This window comes from Penaeus chinensis, chromosome 41, assembly GCF_019202785.1.
Source record: "Penaeus chinensis breed Huanghai No. 1 chromosome 41, ASM1920278v2, whole genome shotgun sequence".
NCBI lineage: Eukaryota > Metazoa > Arthropoda > Malacostraca > Decapoda > Penaeidae > Penaeus > Penaeus chinensis.
The window spans coordinates 265,813-278,791 of record NC_061859.1 but is presented as its reverse complement, the minus strand read 5'-3'; the positions used below and the strand labels follow the sequence as shown (position 1 = coordinate 278,791).

General features: G+C 37.9%; 4 protein-coding genes across 8 annotated transcripts in view; 1 reads left to right on the top strand and 3 right to left on the bottom strand.

The window, feature by feature from the left end:
* Nucleotides 1-2,731, bottom strand: part of LOC125047700 (transmembrane protein 267-like) — a 3,762-nt gene extending 1,031 nt beyond the window's left edge. Inside the window, exons 1-4 of one of the 2 annotated variants that reach the window (XM_047646073.1) lie at nt 2,578-2,731; nt 2,272-2,343; nt 1,145-1,302; nt 1-103 (exon numbers count right to left, since the gene is read on the bottom strand). The exon at nt 1-103 is cut by the window's left edge and continues 156 nt beyond it. In XM_047646073.1, the coding sequence (XP_047502029.1) occupies nt 1-103; nt 1,145-1,248 (207 nt within the window). In that variant the 5' untranslated portion in view covers nt 1,249-1,302; nt 2,272-2,343; nt 2,578-2,731. Of the gene's footprint in view, nt 104-1,144; nt 1,303-2,271; nt 2,344-2,461 lie in introns of both variants that reach the window. The other variant, XM_047646074.1, reaches the window with a different exon arrangement.
* A 261-nt stretch (nt 2,732-2,992) lies between these two features.
* LOC125047699 (DNA primase large subunit-like) lies at nt 2,993-9,281 on the top strand. 4 transcript variants are annotated; one of them, XM_047646072.1, is made up of 7 exons: nt 2,993-3,229; nt 3,365-3,613; nt 3,756-3,875; nt 4,247-4,374; nt 5,166-5,437; nt 5,676-6,259; nt 7,521-9,281. In XM_047646072.1, exons 3-7 carry the CDS (start codon nt 3,786-3,788, stop codon nt 8,172-8,174), a joined length of 1,728 nt encoding a protein of 575 aa, XP_047502028.1. In that variant the 5' UTR covers nt 2,993-3,229; nt 3,365-3,613; nt 3,756-3,785; the 3' UTR covers nt 8,175-9,281. The 4 variants fall into 4 exon arrangements, with proteins under 4 accessions (XP_047502028.1, XP_047502024.1, XP_047502027.1 ...); XM_047646068.1 differs by lacking the exon at nt 3,365-3,613; XM_047646071.1 differs by having other exon boundaries at nt 2,993-3,536.
* Nucleotides 9,282-9,631: 350 nt separating this feature from the next.
* LOC125047442 lies at nt 9,632-11,384 on the bottom strand. The gene is made up of 3 exons (XM_047645649.1): nt 11,174-11,384; nt 10,858-11,039; nt 9,632-9,853 (listed from the first exon to the last, which is right to left on the bottom strand). The coding sequence occupies exons 1-3, from the start codon at nt 11,382-11,384 to the stop codon at nt 9,632-9,634; spliced, it is 615 nt and encodes a 204-aa protein (XP_047501605.1).
* Nucleotides 11,385-11,544: 160 nt separating this feature from the next.
* LOC125047441 lies at nt 11,545-11,961 on the bottom strand. Its single transcript, XM_047645647.1, has one exon. The coding sequence runs from the start codon at nt 11,959-11,961 to the stop codon at nt 11,545-11,547; it is 417 nt and encodes a 138-aa protein (XP_047501603.1).
* Between the last annotated feature and the right edge of the window lie 1,018 nt (nt 11,962-12,979).

Sequence of the window (12,979 nt, the reverse complement as noted above, 5' to 3'; positions counted from 1 at the left end):
TGTTACGTTGAATTCCAAGGCAGGACAGAGCAGGCACATCAGCTGCCACGAGAAGGCTCCGATGAAACCATGCACTAATGTATCTGAAGCCCTTAGGAGAGACCTATGAGAAAAGAATGTATCATTTCATAGTTAATCATCATCGGTAAAATCAGAAGTTACATTTACATTTGATATATATTCTTCCCGATGGTAAAAAAAATATGTTTGAAATAATGTGGTATAAATATTAATTAATAAATTACAATATATACAGTATATCATCACCATCATCAGGGTGCATAAATCAGCTTTAGATAAATTGCTCTTTACTAATCTAAATTCTACATCACAAGGTGCACAGAATGGCATAAATGCCTAGATCCTACAGACAAATGTGGCAATAAATAGGAGTAGTATGTCAATTTGTCTTTTCTCCAAGGTGTTTCACATAGGAAAGCTTTTCCTTTGTGCCATGTGAAAGCTCTATGAACATTTTAGCATCAGGAAGGAAGGACAAAGCCTGAGAAGAGAAGAGAAGACAAAAATCAGCCAGCATCAAGAAGTCGACATGAAGAGTTGATCTGAAGACAGTTCTAAATATCTTAGGACCAAAGCAAGTATGTATGTTAAAACAAAAATCCACTTGTGAACTTCATCCTTTTCCATCTAGCTTCAAGTGATAGTTACTATTACCTTCATAAGCTGTCTAAAATTTTTACTGACAATATCAGCATTACAAAAATAATAATAATTAATTGATTAAATGCTTGAGAACTCCTGATTTCAAGATGCTTAAGATGTAGAATGACAAGTGTGGATATCAGAATTGGAATGTTCCTGTTGCAAATGCCATTCTGTTCTTGTCAGAAAGTATGGTCATATCTGTCATGCAGAAATATGGCCTGTCTAGTTACACCCAACAGACCGTGAGGATAAGCACAACAATATAGAGAGGTATTTTGCAGATCAGGACTACTGTGATTATGAAACAACAAGGAGAAATGTGTGTGTGTGTGTGTGTGTCTCTGTGTGCATGTACACACGTGTGTGTGTTTGTGTGTGCACATATATACATATATACATATACATACATACACACTTCAATATATGTAATAAAATTGCAGATGCTTTTCCCTCAGTTGTTTTCCCTGTGTAAACTTACTTTGCAGGAAGTGTCTTGACAAACTCTCCAACAAGAACATCAGAAGGCCAAGCAACAAACATGAGGGCAGCCCAGACCAAGAATACTTGGCTGCTATTTTCCATCCTGAGCCTTTTTATGAACGGATGTGGGTTGTTGGTGAACTGCCCTTAATCAACCTAGAAATAGAGAGATACATATCTTTTATACTTTATGAAGTGTATATTGACATTAAACTTAGCTCATTACTAAGGGTGACTAATGTAACAGAAAGAGAATGGGTCACATTGTTCATTTTTGTGCTTTAACACTGAGAAATAATGAACTTATATGTTCCCCATAAAGGTCCTCCTTAGGCCTCACTCCCATGATTCTCTGAGAGTACTAAACTTTAACACAGTGATAAAATTGCATTGTAAAAGATGAAGTTAAAGATGAAACAGAATGTGAAATAGAACAATAAGGGGATATGTAAGTAAAAAGTTGAACATCACCAAAAAACTTGATATATAGCCTAACTAGATACATAGCCTAAATTTCAGTACTATCAAAACCTAGAACAGTAGGATATAAAGCATATCACACCTGTAAATTTGAAAAAATGGTGTACAAACTGCCAATAAAATTATACACAAGACCTTTCTGGATTCATAATAATATAAACTAATTTCAAATATATAAGATTTTCAGGCATATAAGACTAAAGTGCAGTAAATCTTTACAGTACAGATGCACTCTATGTCGCAAAATCTGTTTAGCAATTCAATAATACATACACACTTCAATGACTGGGGTAACCTGAGTGGACTTAGTCTGTGAGCAGTGGTTACTGCGATCTTTTTTCCTTTATTTGTGGTGTTAACATTCATATCTGTAGATATTTTTTTGAACCAAAGACCAACTTTTTGTCCTCTTCAGGAATATCATCTTCAATTTGCCCAAGCTTAGTGAATCCACATTGTAAAGATTAATCATAAATTGCCTCTACAAACTACAGCATGGAATGTCTGATTTTTTTTTTTTTAAACTGAATAGTAAATGAAAAGAAATGAATTTCTTAGTGAAATATATGCATCAAAATTTTCAAATAACAAAAATAATCCCACATGGTTCAAGTGCAGTTTAGGATCAATAAACTCACAACTCACCTCATATCTCCCTAATGCTATGACAGTTCTTGTGGAGTTTATCATCCAAAACCTGTCATGTATTTGCTTTAACTGCAAAGAAAGGGAATACATATAAATAAACAATAAATATCAATATGAAGAAATTGTAGGTTACACATGTGATATTGAAAACAAATACTAGAATGCACCTCGATCTATATTCACTTACTATCATTATTATTCTTTCTTGTTACAGGCTTTTAGACTATTTACTTATTTTCTGTAGTAATACATCAAAGGCACTAGGCTTTGGTTATGTCTTATTCGTGGACCAAATTTAGTTACCTTTTCTTTGATAAATCACTGAGTTTCATCGTGGTCTTCTTCTTCCTCTACAGGGTTTTAGACTTTGATTAGTCTAGATTCCCTGAATCATATTTTTGATCTGGTTAATTTAGCTTGATAAGATTTATATTTGAGGTCCCTTTAAGAGTTATGAATTTGACACACGTTCGCTCTCCGATGATGATTTCTATCTATGTAAATATAAAATTGCGAGCAAGTGATATTTTTGAAAGTTGTTTAGAGGTTGTATTGTATTCATTCGCTTTTATAAACTTTATTAATTTGATAGTTTAGTAATGTGTGCGATTTAAATTTTATACAAAATATCCCTGTTGTTATTGTTTTGCGCGTCCCTTTAAATCTAAAATGTATCCACGTTTTCCAGATACTGAATTTTAACCTAAAATGTATTCACGTTTTCCAGATTCCTCCGAAACGCGGTCAGGGATTTGAAGTAGTTGGTGCTGTGATGGATTCTTTGTTGTAGAATTTTAGTTTCTTTGTTATAGATCAAAGAGGCGACTTCCCTTCGAATTCAGCGGATTGATGTTGGATAAGATGTTTATTTCCGGCCTCATGACAGCGATGCCAAGGACAGTCTATTTAGCGCGTCTTGAAGGAAAATCTAGATGAGGGAAGTTCGGGTTTTAAGGTAATGTATGGCGATGTTTCGTTGTGTTGTGTCATTATATTGTATCATTATATTCAGTGTTGGCAATTGTTCAAAAGACATTGTATAGCATATTTTTTCTCGTAATTATATGGCTTAAGTTCGACCCAAATCCAGTTGAAACTTGCTGGGATTGCCATGACTGGCCTCGAACCCCGTCCATGAGATCTTGCAGACTGGTGATTTATCTATTAAAGAGGCAGTCATCCATGTTCAGTCTTATATGCCTGGCAGAGATTAGTTGTCCTGCGCCAGAGCACCTAACACACAAGCCACAGCAATTGCATAGGTCAGTGTGAAGTGTCTATAACCTTTACAAAGGTACTTGGCCCAACTCTTTGGAAATCGTCACTGAATGTACTAGCAGTAGGCATTTTTTTTATTGTTTTATGCTTGGAAAAAATTAAATCTGCAATCTTTATTGTATTAATACTGAAATATTTTGTATTTAATACAACTGTTTTTTACTTGACTGTTGGAATTGTTTAATGTATACTCTGTTTACCAGGTTTTCAGAGAATAATTACAAGGGAATGAAATGACATTTTATATCAAGCCACCACAAGGCACAGTTTCTCTCTACAAGCTCTATGAAGAAGCTGAAGTCCGACTGCAGTATCTAGTTCAGGTATGCCACTCATCATCATCATCATCATCATTATCATTATCATTATCATTATCATTATCATTATCATTATCATCATTATCATCATTATCATCATTATCATCATTATCATCATTATCATTATTATCATTATTATCATTATTACCATTATCCTTATCCTTATCATTATCATTATCATTATCATCATCATCATCATCATCATTGTCATCCTCACCACCATTAATTTACTCATTTACCTCTAATCACAGGAGGCTGATAGTCTTGAAGTCAAATGCACCACAAGACCTCATGTTCTAAGGGTTTGATTTTGGGGAGTTTCTGCATTTCTAGTCATATTCAGTATTTTGATTAACTGATATGGATGCCTTTATCAGATCAACCAGCACTGGGGCGATGCAACTAAAATCAGCCGGATCCTCACTGACAACCCAAGTATAGCATCAAAGTCGGAGTGTCTCATTGAGGGATCACACAAGGATCAGATCTCACACTTCATTTTAAGGTGCCTCAAAATATAACATAAGTATGCTAGTTTGAATTAAGCTGCCGGTATTTCTCAGCAGTCTTTGATCAGTAAAGAGAAGTAAGGCCTCTTATCTTATGTGTAATTGTATATTTGTTGGATACATGAGTCTTGTAGAAATCAGACATTCAAGAGAGGTATATTTGCTTGTTTACTTACATCTTATTTACATCTTTCTGTCTGCCAAAAATGAGCTACCACCATTAAAACCCTTTTTCTTGGACTTTTTTTTTTTCAAAGCAAACTGTCAAGGAATTATTACTTTATGTAAATATGGTACTTGCATGTAAATACTTTCTGTAAATATGGTACTTGGTTTGCACTAACATTCAGATCAGTCTCTCATCTTCCAGTTCAGGATATGTCTGACAGCTCACAGAAACTAATTTTAGTATTTTCTCTGTAGCAAAGACCTTTACCTTGGAACAGTCTGTTTTAGCCGGAGGTTATTGCTCTTCTCGAGAATAACCTCATTCCTTTACCCTGAAAAAGTTTTTTTTTTTTTTTTTTTTTCTTATCTCCCTTATTTTTATGTCTTGTGGCTACATACCATAGGCAGCATCACTGTTGTAACTAAGTCTGCGCCATGGAAAAAGCTGTTTTACCTGCTAATTTTTCCAGTTCATTATGCCAGATACCTACTTTTTATTCACCAATTCAATTTATAATTGAGTCTCCTATGGAGTTGCTTATCTAATGTTTATCCAGTATATAAAAGCTTATATGAATGGTTATTAAAATATTTATATAAAAAAAAAATTTGCTTACAGATTTGCTTGTATTAAGAGCAGGCAGCTTCAAGATTTTTTCATTGAAGCAGAAACCCAACTGTTTGAATATCGGCTAAAATGTGGTGGCACTGAAACACTTGTCTGCTGTCTAAGTGTACTAAAGCGACACACACAGCATTCTTTGAAGCACCAGAAATTGTCTTTATCTCATGAAAGATGGTTGCAGGAACTGCTTAGAATTACAAGGCAGATTATTACCTCAGGAATGATACTTTGCAGTGAAAGACAGAACTGCAGCCACTGGCTTAGAGGTATGGCACTTCCCATTGTCTCTTCATAGGCGGCTTCCTGGCAAATGATTTTCCAGATATTTGGATATCTGGGATTCAGACTTTGCCATGTTAGTTATGAGAATTATACATCAATGATGCCCAGTTAACACATCCACAGTTAACTGTGGATGTGTTTATTGTTGTTTTAACAATAATATACAGGACATCATTTATACTATATATGCTATCAATTATGATTTTGTTCTTTTTGTTTCAGTTCCTTGGACAGTGGTGCCCATTATGGTGAAGAATCACATGGTAGATATTATGAAGGGAGAAGCAGAGATTAAATGTCAGCATTTATTGCCTCTCCTGTGCTCTGTTTTTCAAGGAACTTTGGAATTTGGAATAAAACAGCTGTCTCTCTTTGGGGGTGATTTATTTGATGATAAAAGGCTAGAGTCAGTTAGGAGGAGTCTCTATAAAATATACAGAAAAATACAGAGTAATGGTTTAACACTTCAAAAACTTACTCTTACTCACAGGGACATTGAAACAGAGGCCCATTTCTTTCCCCTTTGCATGCAACAACTACACAGCATTTTAAAAAGAAACAATCGCTTGAGACACCATGAAAGATTTAAGTACACCCTCTTTTTGAAAGATATAGGTTTGCCACTAACAGAGAATATATGCTTTTGGGAAGATTTTTACTCAAAGCCTCACTGTACGTCTGCAAGTGGCTGCACTCATTCTTGGGCTGGAAATGACCGAAAACGCTACGTGTATAGTGTCAAGCATTTGTATGGACTGGAAGGAGGCAGGAAGAACTATGCATCCCATTCATGTTCTTCTCTTCAAGTGAGTCTACTACTGATTTATCTTTTGATATTATTAATATCATTATTATAATTATTGTTGTTGTTGTTGTTGTTGTTGTTGTTGTTGTTGTTGTTGTTGTTGTTGTTGTTGTTGTTGTTGTTGTTGTTGTTGTTGTTGTTGTTGTTATTATTATTATTATTATTACTACTACTACTACTACTACAACAACAACAACAACAACAACAACAACAACAACAACAACAACAACAACAACAACAACAACAACAACAACAACAACAACAACAACAACAACAACAACAACTACTACTACTGTTACTATTACTACTACCATTATTATCATAATTTTGTTATCATTTATCAATTCTTCATATCTTACGTTTTCGATAATTCTTTGTATTTCATACATATTTTTATCTTATATTTGGGTATTTTATGAGAGACAAGTACAGATAATGAAGTGTTGGTAATTAAAAACCAGTTATTCTTCACACAAACATGGGAAAAGACTGCATACCTCTTGTAGCTGATAATTATTTATATGCAGCTTTGCTTACGCATTGGCCACACCCATCTAACACACTCCTATCTGATTTCCCTATGTAATGTCCCTCTTCCAGTTCCACACATTCTATTATCATGCCCATGTTTTGATGCAGCCTGCACCTCTGCTTTCCCCCACCTATCCTCCCTTCACCAACCTCCCAACCTATCAGACATCCTTACTGAATCTCACTCTTTCTGTTTTGACAACCTGTTTTCCTTTCTCAGATGCATACATATCCTTCACTTGATCTAACCCCTTTACCTTACCCAACCTTAACCCATTCACTCGTCAATTTCTTTGCCCAGCTTTAGCAACTAATCACTAACTCAACCACCCTTCACTAACATCTACTATAGTGCTACGTGACCTTAGATGTCTAGCACATATATTTTGCTTTTAACCATTAATCATTATAAAGATCTTGAGATATAAAGGACCAGCCCCTTATTAGACGTGCAAGTGCTCAAGGTAAGATCAGTTGTCCATGGGTATAACTATTATTAGAAAATACAAATTTCAGAAACATTCCAAACAAATCTATTAGAATATATGACAACATGTATGATCTTTTATCAGTCCATGGGGAGAAGTGGCTTGCCCACAGTGACTCTACACAATTAAAACCATAATGCAAGTACACAATTTTTGTACATGCCATCTATTCAGGGATTAAGTGAGCTCAATGCAGCTTGTTGGGAAATACAAATACAAACTCCATTTCTTAATTTCTTACAGGCATGTCACCCTCAACCAACTGAGGTGAGAGGCTGCCCATTCACTTCAACAAGTGCAGAGGAAGTTTCTACATTAATCAAGAAATTTGTCCCACACAGTACAAATATTCTGGACAATGTATTGAAGGAGGTGGTATTAGGTAGACCAAGTGCTGCCTGCCAGTTAGTATCTGCCTCTCAGGTGTTCATACACAGACAGAGCAGTCAATCTTGTGAAACTGAAACTTCCAGTAAGGTGGTAAATAAATTTGTACCTGAAAGGGAAATCTTGCATAATTCTTTGAACCTCAGTAGTGAAAGAAAAAAATTTCAGGCTATATCTATGCATACAAACAAAGATCATGAAGAATGGAAACCAAAACTAAATTTATCAGGCATTGGCAGTAAAGATTGCAGTATAAATGGTGATGCAAGGGCTGTGATTAGATCTGAAAACATCAAATATGACTGCAAGGGTAAAAAAGACTGCAGTTCTTGCCATAGTTTTGGTACGGGCCCAAAAGCTGGGTCAGAACACCTCAGTGAAAGCAGTGGTATCATGCCGTGTGACATAGAAGATCTGTATAGTCTCCTGCCAACCTGCAGTTTCACTAGACCTTCTCATTACTATTTGTCTATGAAGCAGGAACAAGGTGTAATACAGAGTAATAATTGAATTTGCAGGGGAAGAGGTGCTTGAGCTGGTTCTGTTGTTTTGCTCATTTATTGACTATTCATAATGCATATACTTTTTTATGGTGCATGTTGACACAGGTTTCATGTGAACCAAATTTTGTATACAGTATAGAGTTAGGCCTTTGTAGTTTTTTGAGATGAATATTTAAAGATAAATGGAGAAATAAGGTAAACTTTCTTCATATTTAACTTCCTTTTAAAACAGAGTTTCTATCTTCCATCATTTAAAAAGTTTTTTCTAGTATCTTGTTTGTATAAGCTTAAATGAGATATATTGCTGAGCATATAAGTCCAATACAAATACTTTTAAATTAGATGGTCCCATAATTAAATTTTACTGAAGGTTTGGTGTATGCATGTCTTGCTTGCCAAAATGTATCCCAGAATTTTAGAATCCTGAATTTAAAAACCTGTTACAGAACTTTGCATCCGGCTCACAGGATTGAATCCTGGTCTGTATTTGTTATCCTTCATGTTATTTATGTTTTATTCATTGTTGTTTCTTCATTGATGCACTTATTTATATGTAATATGAAATAAAATGGGCTGTCATAAGGATTTAAATTTCAGTGTAATTGCTACAGTATCTCGTCTAATATGGTAAGGAATTCATGTAGTCCATTATATATGTTAGGTTTCCTTTACATTTGTGGAAGTATTTTTTGAAGGTTCACATCTTCTCCTAACCCTTGTAAAATGAAGTGTCTGTTACCAATCAAGAAAATTAATTTGTTAGCAGGAACTGGATGATATTTGATGAGGATGGAGATTGTTTTATCTCATTGCATTTAAAGCAGAATGTTCTGTAATGCATTGAGGAGGGTTTGAGATTGTGGGACTCTGTGCCTTTTTTATAGTACAAAAGATATGTAGACTATATATTTCTAGTATTGCTCAATAATATATATTGGTATATTCATAATTGTTTGTATTAATATATGTCCAGAATCAGTTTTTATAAAGAATGATGTAACAGGGAAAATATGCATTTCTGATTTGGCTTCTGCAATTGTAATATCTGTGTGTTACTGTCTTTTCCAAATTCTATTTAATTATAACAAGTACCAAAGAATCAATTAAGATACAATTTGTGTCTGTTATACCTTACAAAATTACACGCATTATTCTGACACAAAAATAAGTTACTTAGAGACACAGGATCCTTTAAGGAGGATGTTTTGATTTGTTATGAATCCATTGTCTAAATAGAGGTCAGAGAATGAGCTTTTATGCCACCAGGCTTTCAGTGAGCCAGGAATATTATAAAACAAATTTTGAGCTTGTTGAAGAGAGAAAGTGTAAGGAGAAAATTTGTGCATATCTAAATAAGATAAATTTTTATAATTGCTGTATGCAAAATTGCCCCAAAACCCACCAGCGGCTCACCCAAGGCCCTTCCAGCGGTGCCCCTCAAATCTTCCACTGACCTTCAATCCTTCAAATGGTGCCCTCTTGGCCCCTCCAGTGGTGCTCCCTCAGCCCTTCCAACAGCGCCCTTTTAACCCTGCCAGTGGTAGTCTCATGACCCTCCCATCGGAGCCCCTCCCTCCTTGCAATTAGCACCCCTTTGGCTTTTCCACTGGCTCCCTGGAGGATGAATGACTCTTTGTAATGAAGTGAAGCACAAATGAATTTGGGGTATGGCATTTCAGCCTTTTTCTGAAAATGGAATTCTCTGAAATAGGAGAACTACAGCCAATATTTAATTGGCACTCATTTGTATTCATCACATTCCATTGGTGCCGTGTGAGTGTGTGTGTGTGTGTGTGTGTGTGTGTGTGTGTGTGTGTGTGTGTGTGTGTGTGTGTGTGTGTGTGTGTGTGTGCGTGTGTGCGTGTGTGCGTGTGTGCGTGTGTGCGTGTGTGCGTGTGTGCGCGTGTGCGTGTGCGTGTGCGTGTGCGTGTGCGTGTGCGTGCGTGTGTGTGTGTGTGTGTGTGTGCGTGCGTGTTTGTGCGGGGGGGGGGGGGGGGTTATGTGTGTGTGTATAAGCGCCTGTCTCAACATAAGTACGCTGTTTCCAGGGGACACAACAACAACGCTCTATCCTGCCATCAGTGGGATACAGGCCATCTTACGGCCTGTGTCGGCGCGAATTATCTTTCCTTCCGCTGACGTCCACGCCCGCAGACTGGTGGAATCTTCCCTAATTATGCTGCTTCCAATTTCAACCTGAGAGAGAGAAAGAGAGAGGGAGAGAGATAAATAAAAAGAGAGAGGGAGAGAGAGACAGAGATAGATATTATTACTCAGCTTTATATATACATAATGTTACTGAACTATGTGTGCATGTATGTGTACACACACACACACACACACACACACACACACACACACACACACACACACACACACACACACACACACACATATATATATATATATATATATATATATATATATATATATATATATATATATATGTGTGTGTGTATTTATTCTATCTTTTCCTTTCCTTTTGTTGGTACCGCCCTGCAGGGTCAGCCGCCCGGGTCTTCCGTCTCCGTCTCTCTTCCCAGGGCCTCTTCCGGACGCACGCCTAAGTGGCTCATGTCCTCCTTCACGTTATCCCCCCATCTCTTCTTTGGTCTTCCTCTTGGCCTTCTTCCTGGTACTATACTTTACATGGCCACTTTTGCTGGATGTCCTTTTTCTCTCCTCTTCACATGTCCGTACCATCTCATTCTTATCTTCTTGACCTTCTCGTTGATGTCACTCACTCCCAATTCTCTCCTGATGTCAGTACTTCTTTCCCTTTCTCTCAGCGTCACGCCTTTGATTCTTCTCAACATATTAATTTCTGTCGCCTCTAGTATCCTCTCCTCCTTCTTACACATTGTCCATACTTCTGCCCCATATAGGAACACAGGTCGTATTATAGGGCTGTATAGCTTCACCTTAAGTTTCCTAGGCATCTTCCTGTCACTGATAACACCTGACAGCTTTCTCCCCTTGTTCCATGCTGCTGCCACTCTTGCGAACCTCCCCTGGCATCTACGGTCACTCCAAGGTATTTGAACTCCTGGACATGCTTGAGCCTAGCATTGTCCTTGTCTTTGATGTTCCCTTCCACATCCTTCCTGCTGCTTGACATAAATTCAGTCTTCTTGGTATTTACCTTCAAATCCTTGCTCTCTATTCCAATCTGCCACCTCAGGCATCTTCTCTGCAGCTCCTCCTCACTGTCTGCCATTAGTATTAAGTCGTCTGTAAACAGTAGCTCTCATGGCAGGCCTGTGCGGAAGTTCTCACTGATGACGTCCAGTACCACGGTAAAGAGGAAGGGACTAAGTAAGACCCTTGGTGCAGACCGACTCCGATCGTGAACTCGTCTGTTCTGCCATATTTTGTTCTCACAGCGGTCCTTGCTCCTCAATATGTGGTTCAACCATCCTTATCAGTTTCTCTGGGACTTTTTGCTGTCTGAGGCACCAGTACACCAGGTCTCTAGGGACCCGGTCGCACGCCTTCTCTAGGTCCACTAAAGTGTAATATAAGTCCCTGTTCACTTCGAGATGCTTTTCCTGCTGTTGCTTTATAATAAAGGCAGCGTCCATCGTTCCCCTACCTGGGTTAAAGCCAAACTGCATATCGTTTACCGATACCAGTCCATGTAACCTTCCCTCTATTGCCTTCTCCAGTATCTTCATAACATGTTCTAGGAGCTTGATGCCTCTGAAGTTCCCGCAGTCCAGTGAGTCCCCTTTCCTCTTGTAAATGGTGACTAGTTCACTTATTCCCATTCTGCTGGCATCTTCTCTGTGTCCCATACTTTCTGAAGGAATGACGTGACCCTTTGGATTCCCTCCTTCCCTAGGTGTTTTAGCACTAGGTGTGTGTGTGTGTGTGTGTGTGTGTGTGTGTGTGTGTGTGTGTGTGTGTGTGTGTGTGTGTGTGTGTGTGTGTGTGTGTGTGTGTGTGTCCAGAGCACCCTGTTGCCCTCCCGCTCTTCATTTTCTTCATTGCTTCTTCTACTTCCTTCTCATTTATATCAGGCGGTGGGCAATCCTGGAGTGGGTCCCACCCATTTTCCACATTCAGCAGGTTGCTAAAGTACTCCCTTCATCTTTCCTTGATCTTATTCTCATCTGTCAGTAAGACTCCAGTTTTGTCCTTTATCACAGATACCTCTCCCACGTCCTGTCTGTTTTGTGCTCTTTGTTTTGCCACTTTGTATATTATTCTCTCTCCTTCCTCGGTTTTCTTGTCCTTGGCCACCGCTATTTTAGCTTCTCTCTTGGCCTCTTTATACGCCTCTCTCAGGTCTTCATCTCTATCCCTCTGGCATGCCTTGAAGGCAATCTTTTCCTTCTAATAGTTTTTTGCACTTCTGTGCTCCACCACCATGTCTCCCTTCCTTGGTACTTCCCTCCTTTGTTGGTACCACATACCTCTCCTGCTGCTTCCAGTAGGGCGCTTTTCAAGGATTGCCAATTTTCTTGCGCTGTCTCTGTTTCTGACACTCGCTTTTCTCTAACTTTTTCATGAAACTCTGTGATCTTGCCCCCTTTCAGTTTCTAGATCTTGATCCGTTTCTGTGTTTCTAACTTTCGTTTCTTCTCTTGTCTGATCTTGAGCACCACACATAGGAGTCTATGCTGTGCCACAACTGCCTCTCCTGGAATGACCTTACAATTCCTGACACTCTCCAGGTCCGCTCTTCTTATTATCAAGAAGTCAATCTGTGTGGCATGTTGCCCACTCTTGTATGTGATGAGATGTTCCTTTCTCTTTTGGTAGAAGGTATTGGCAACTGCCATGTCGAGGCTTTCGGCATATTCTATATAT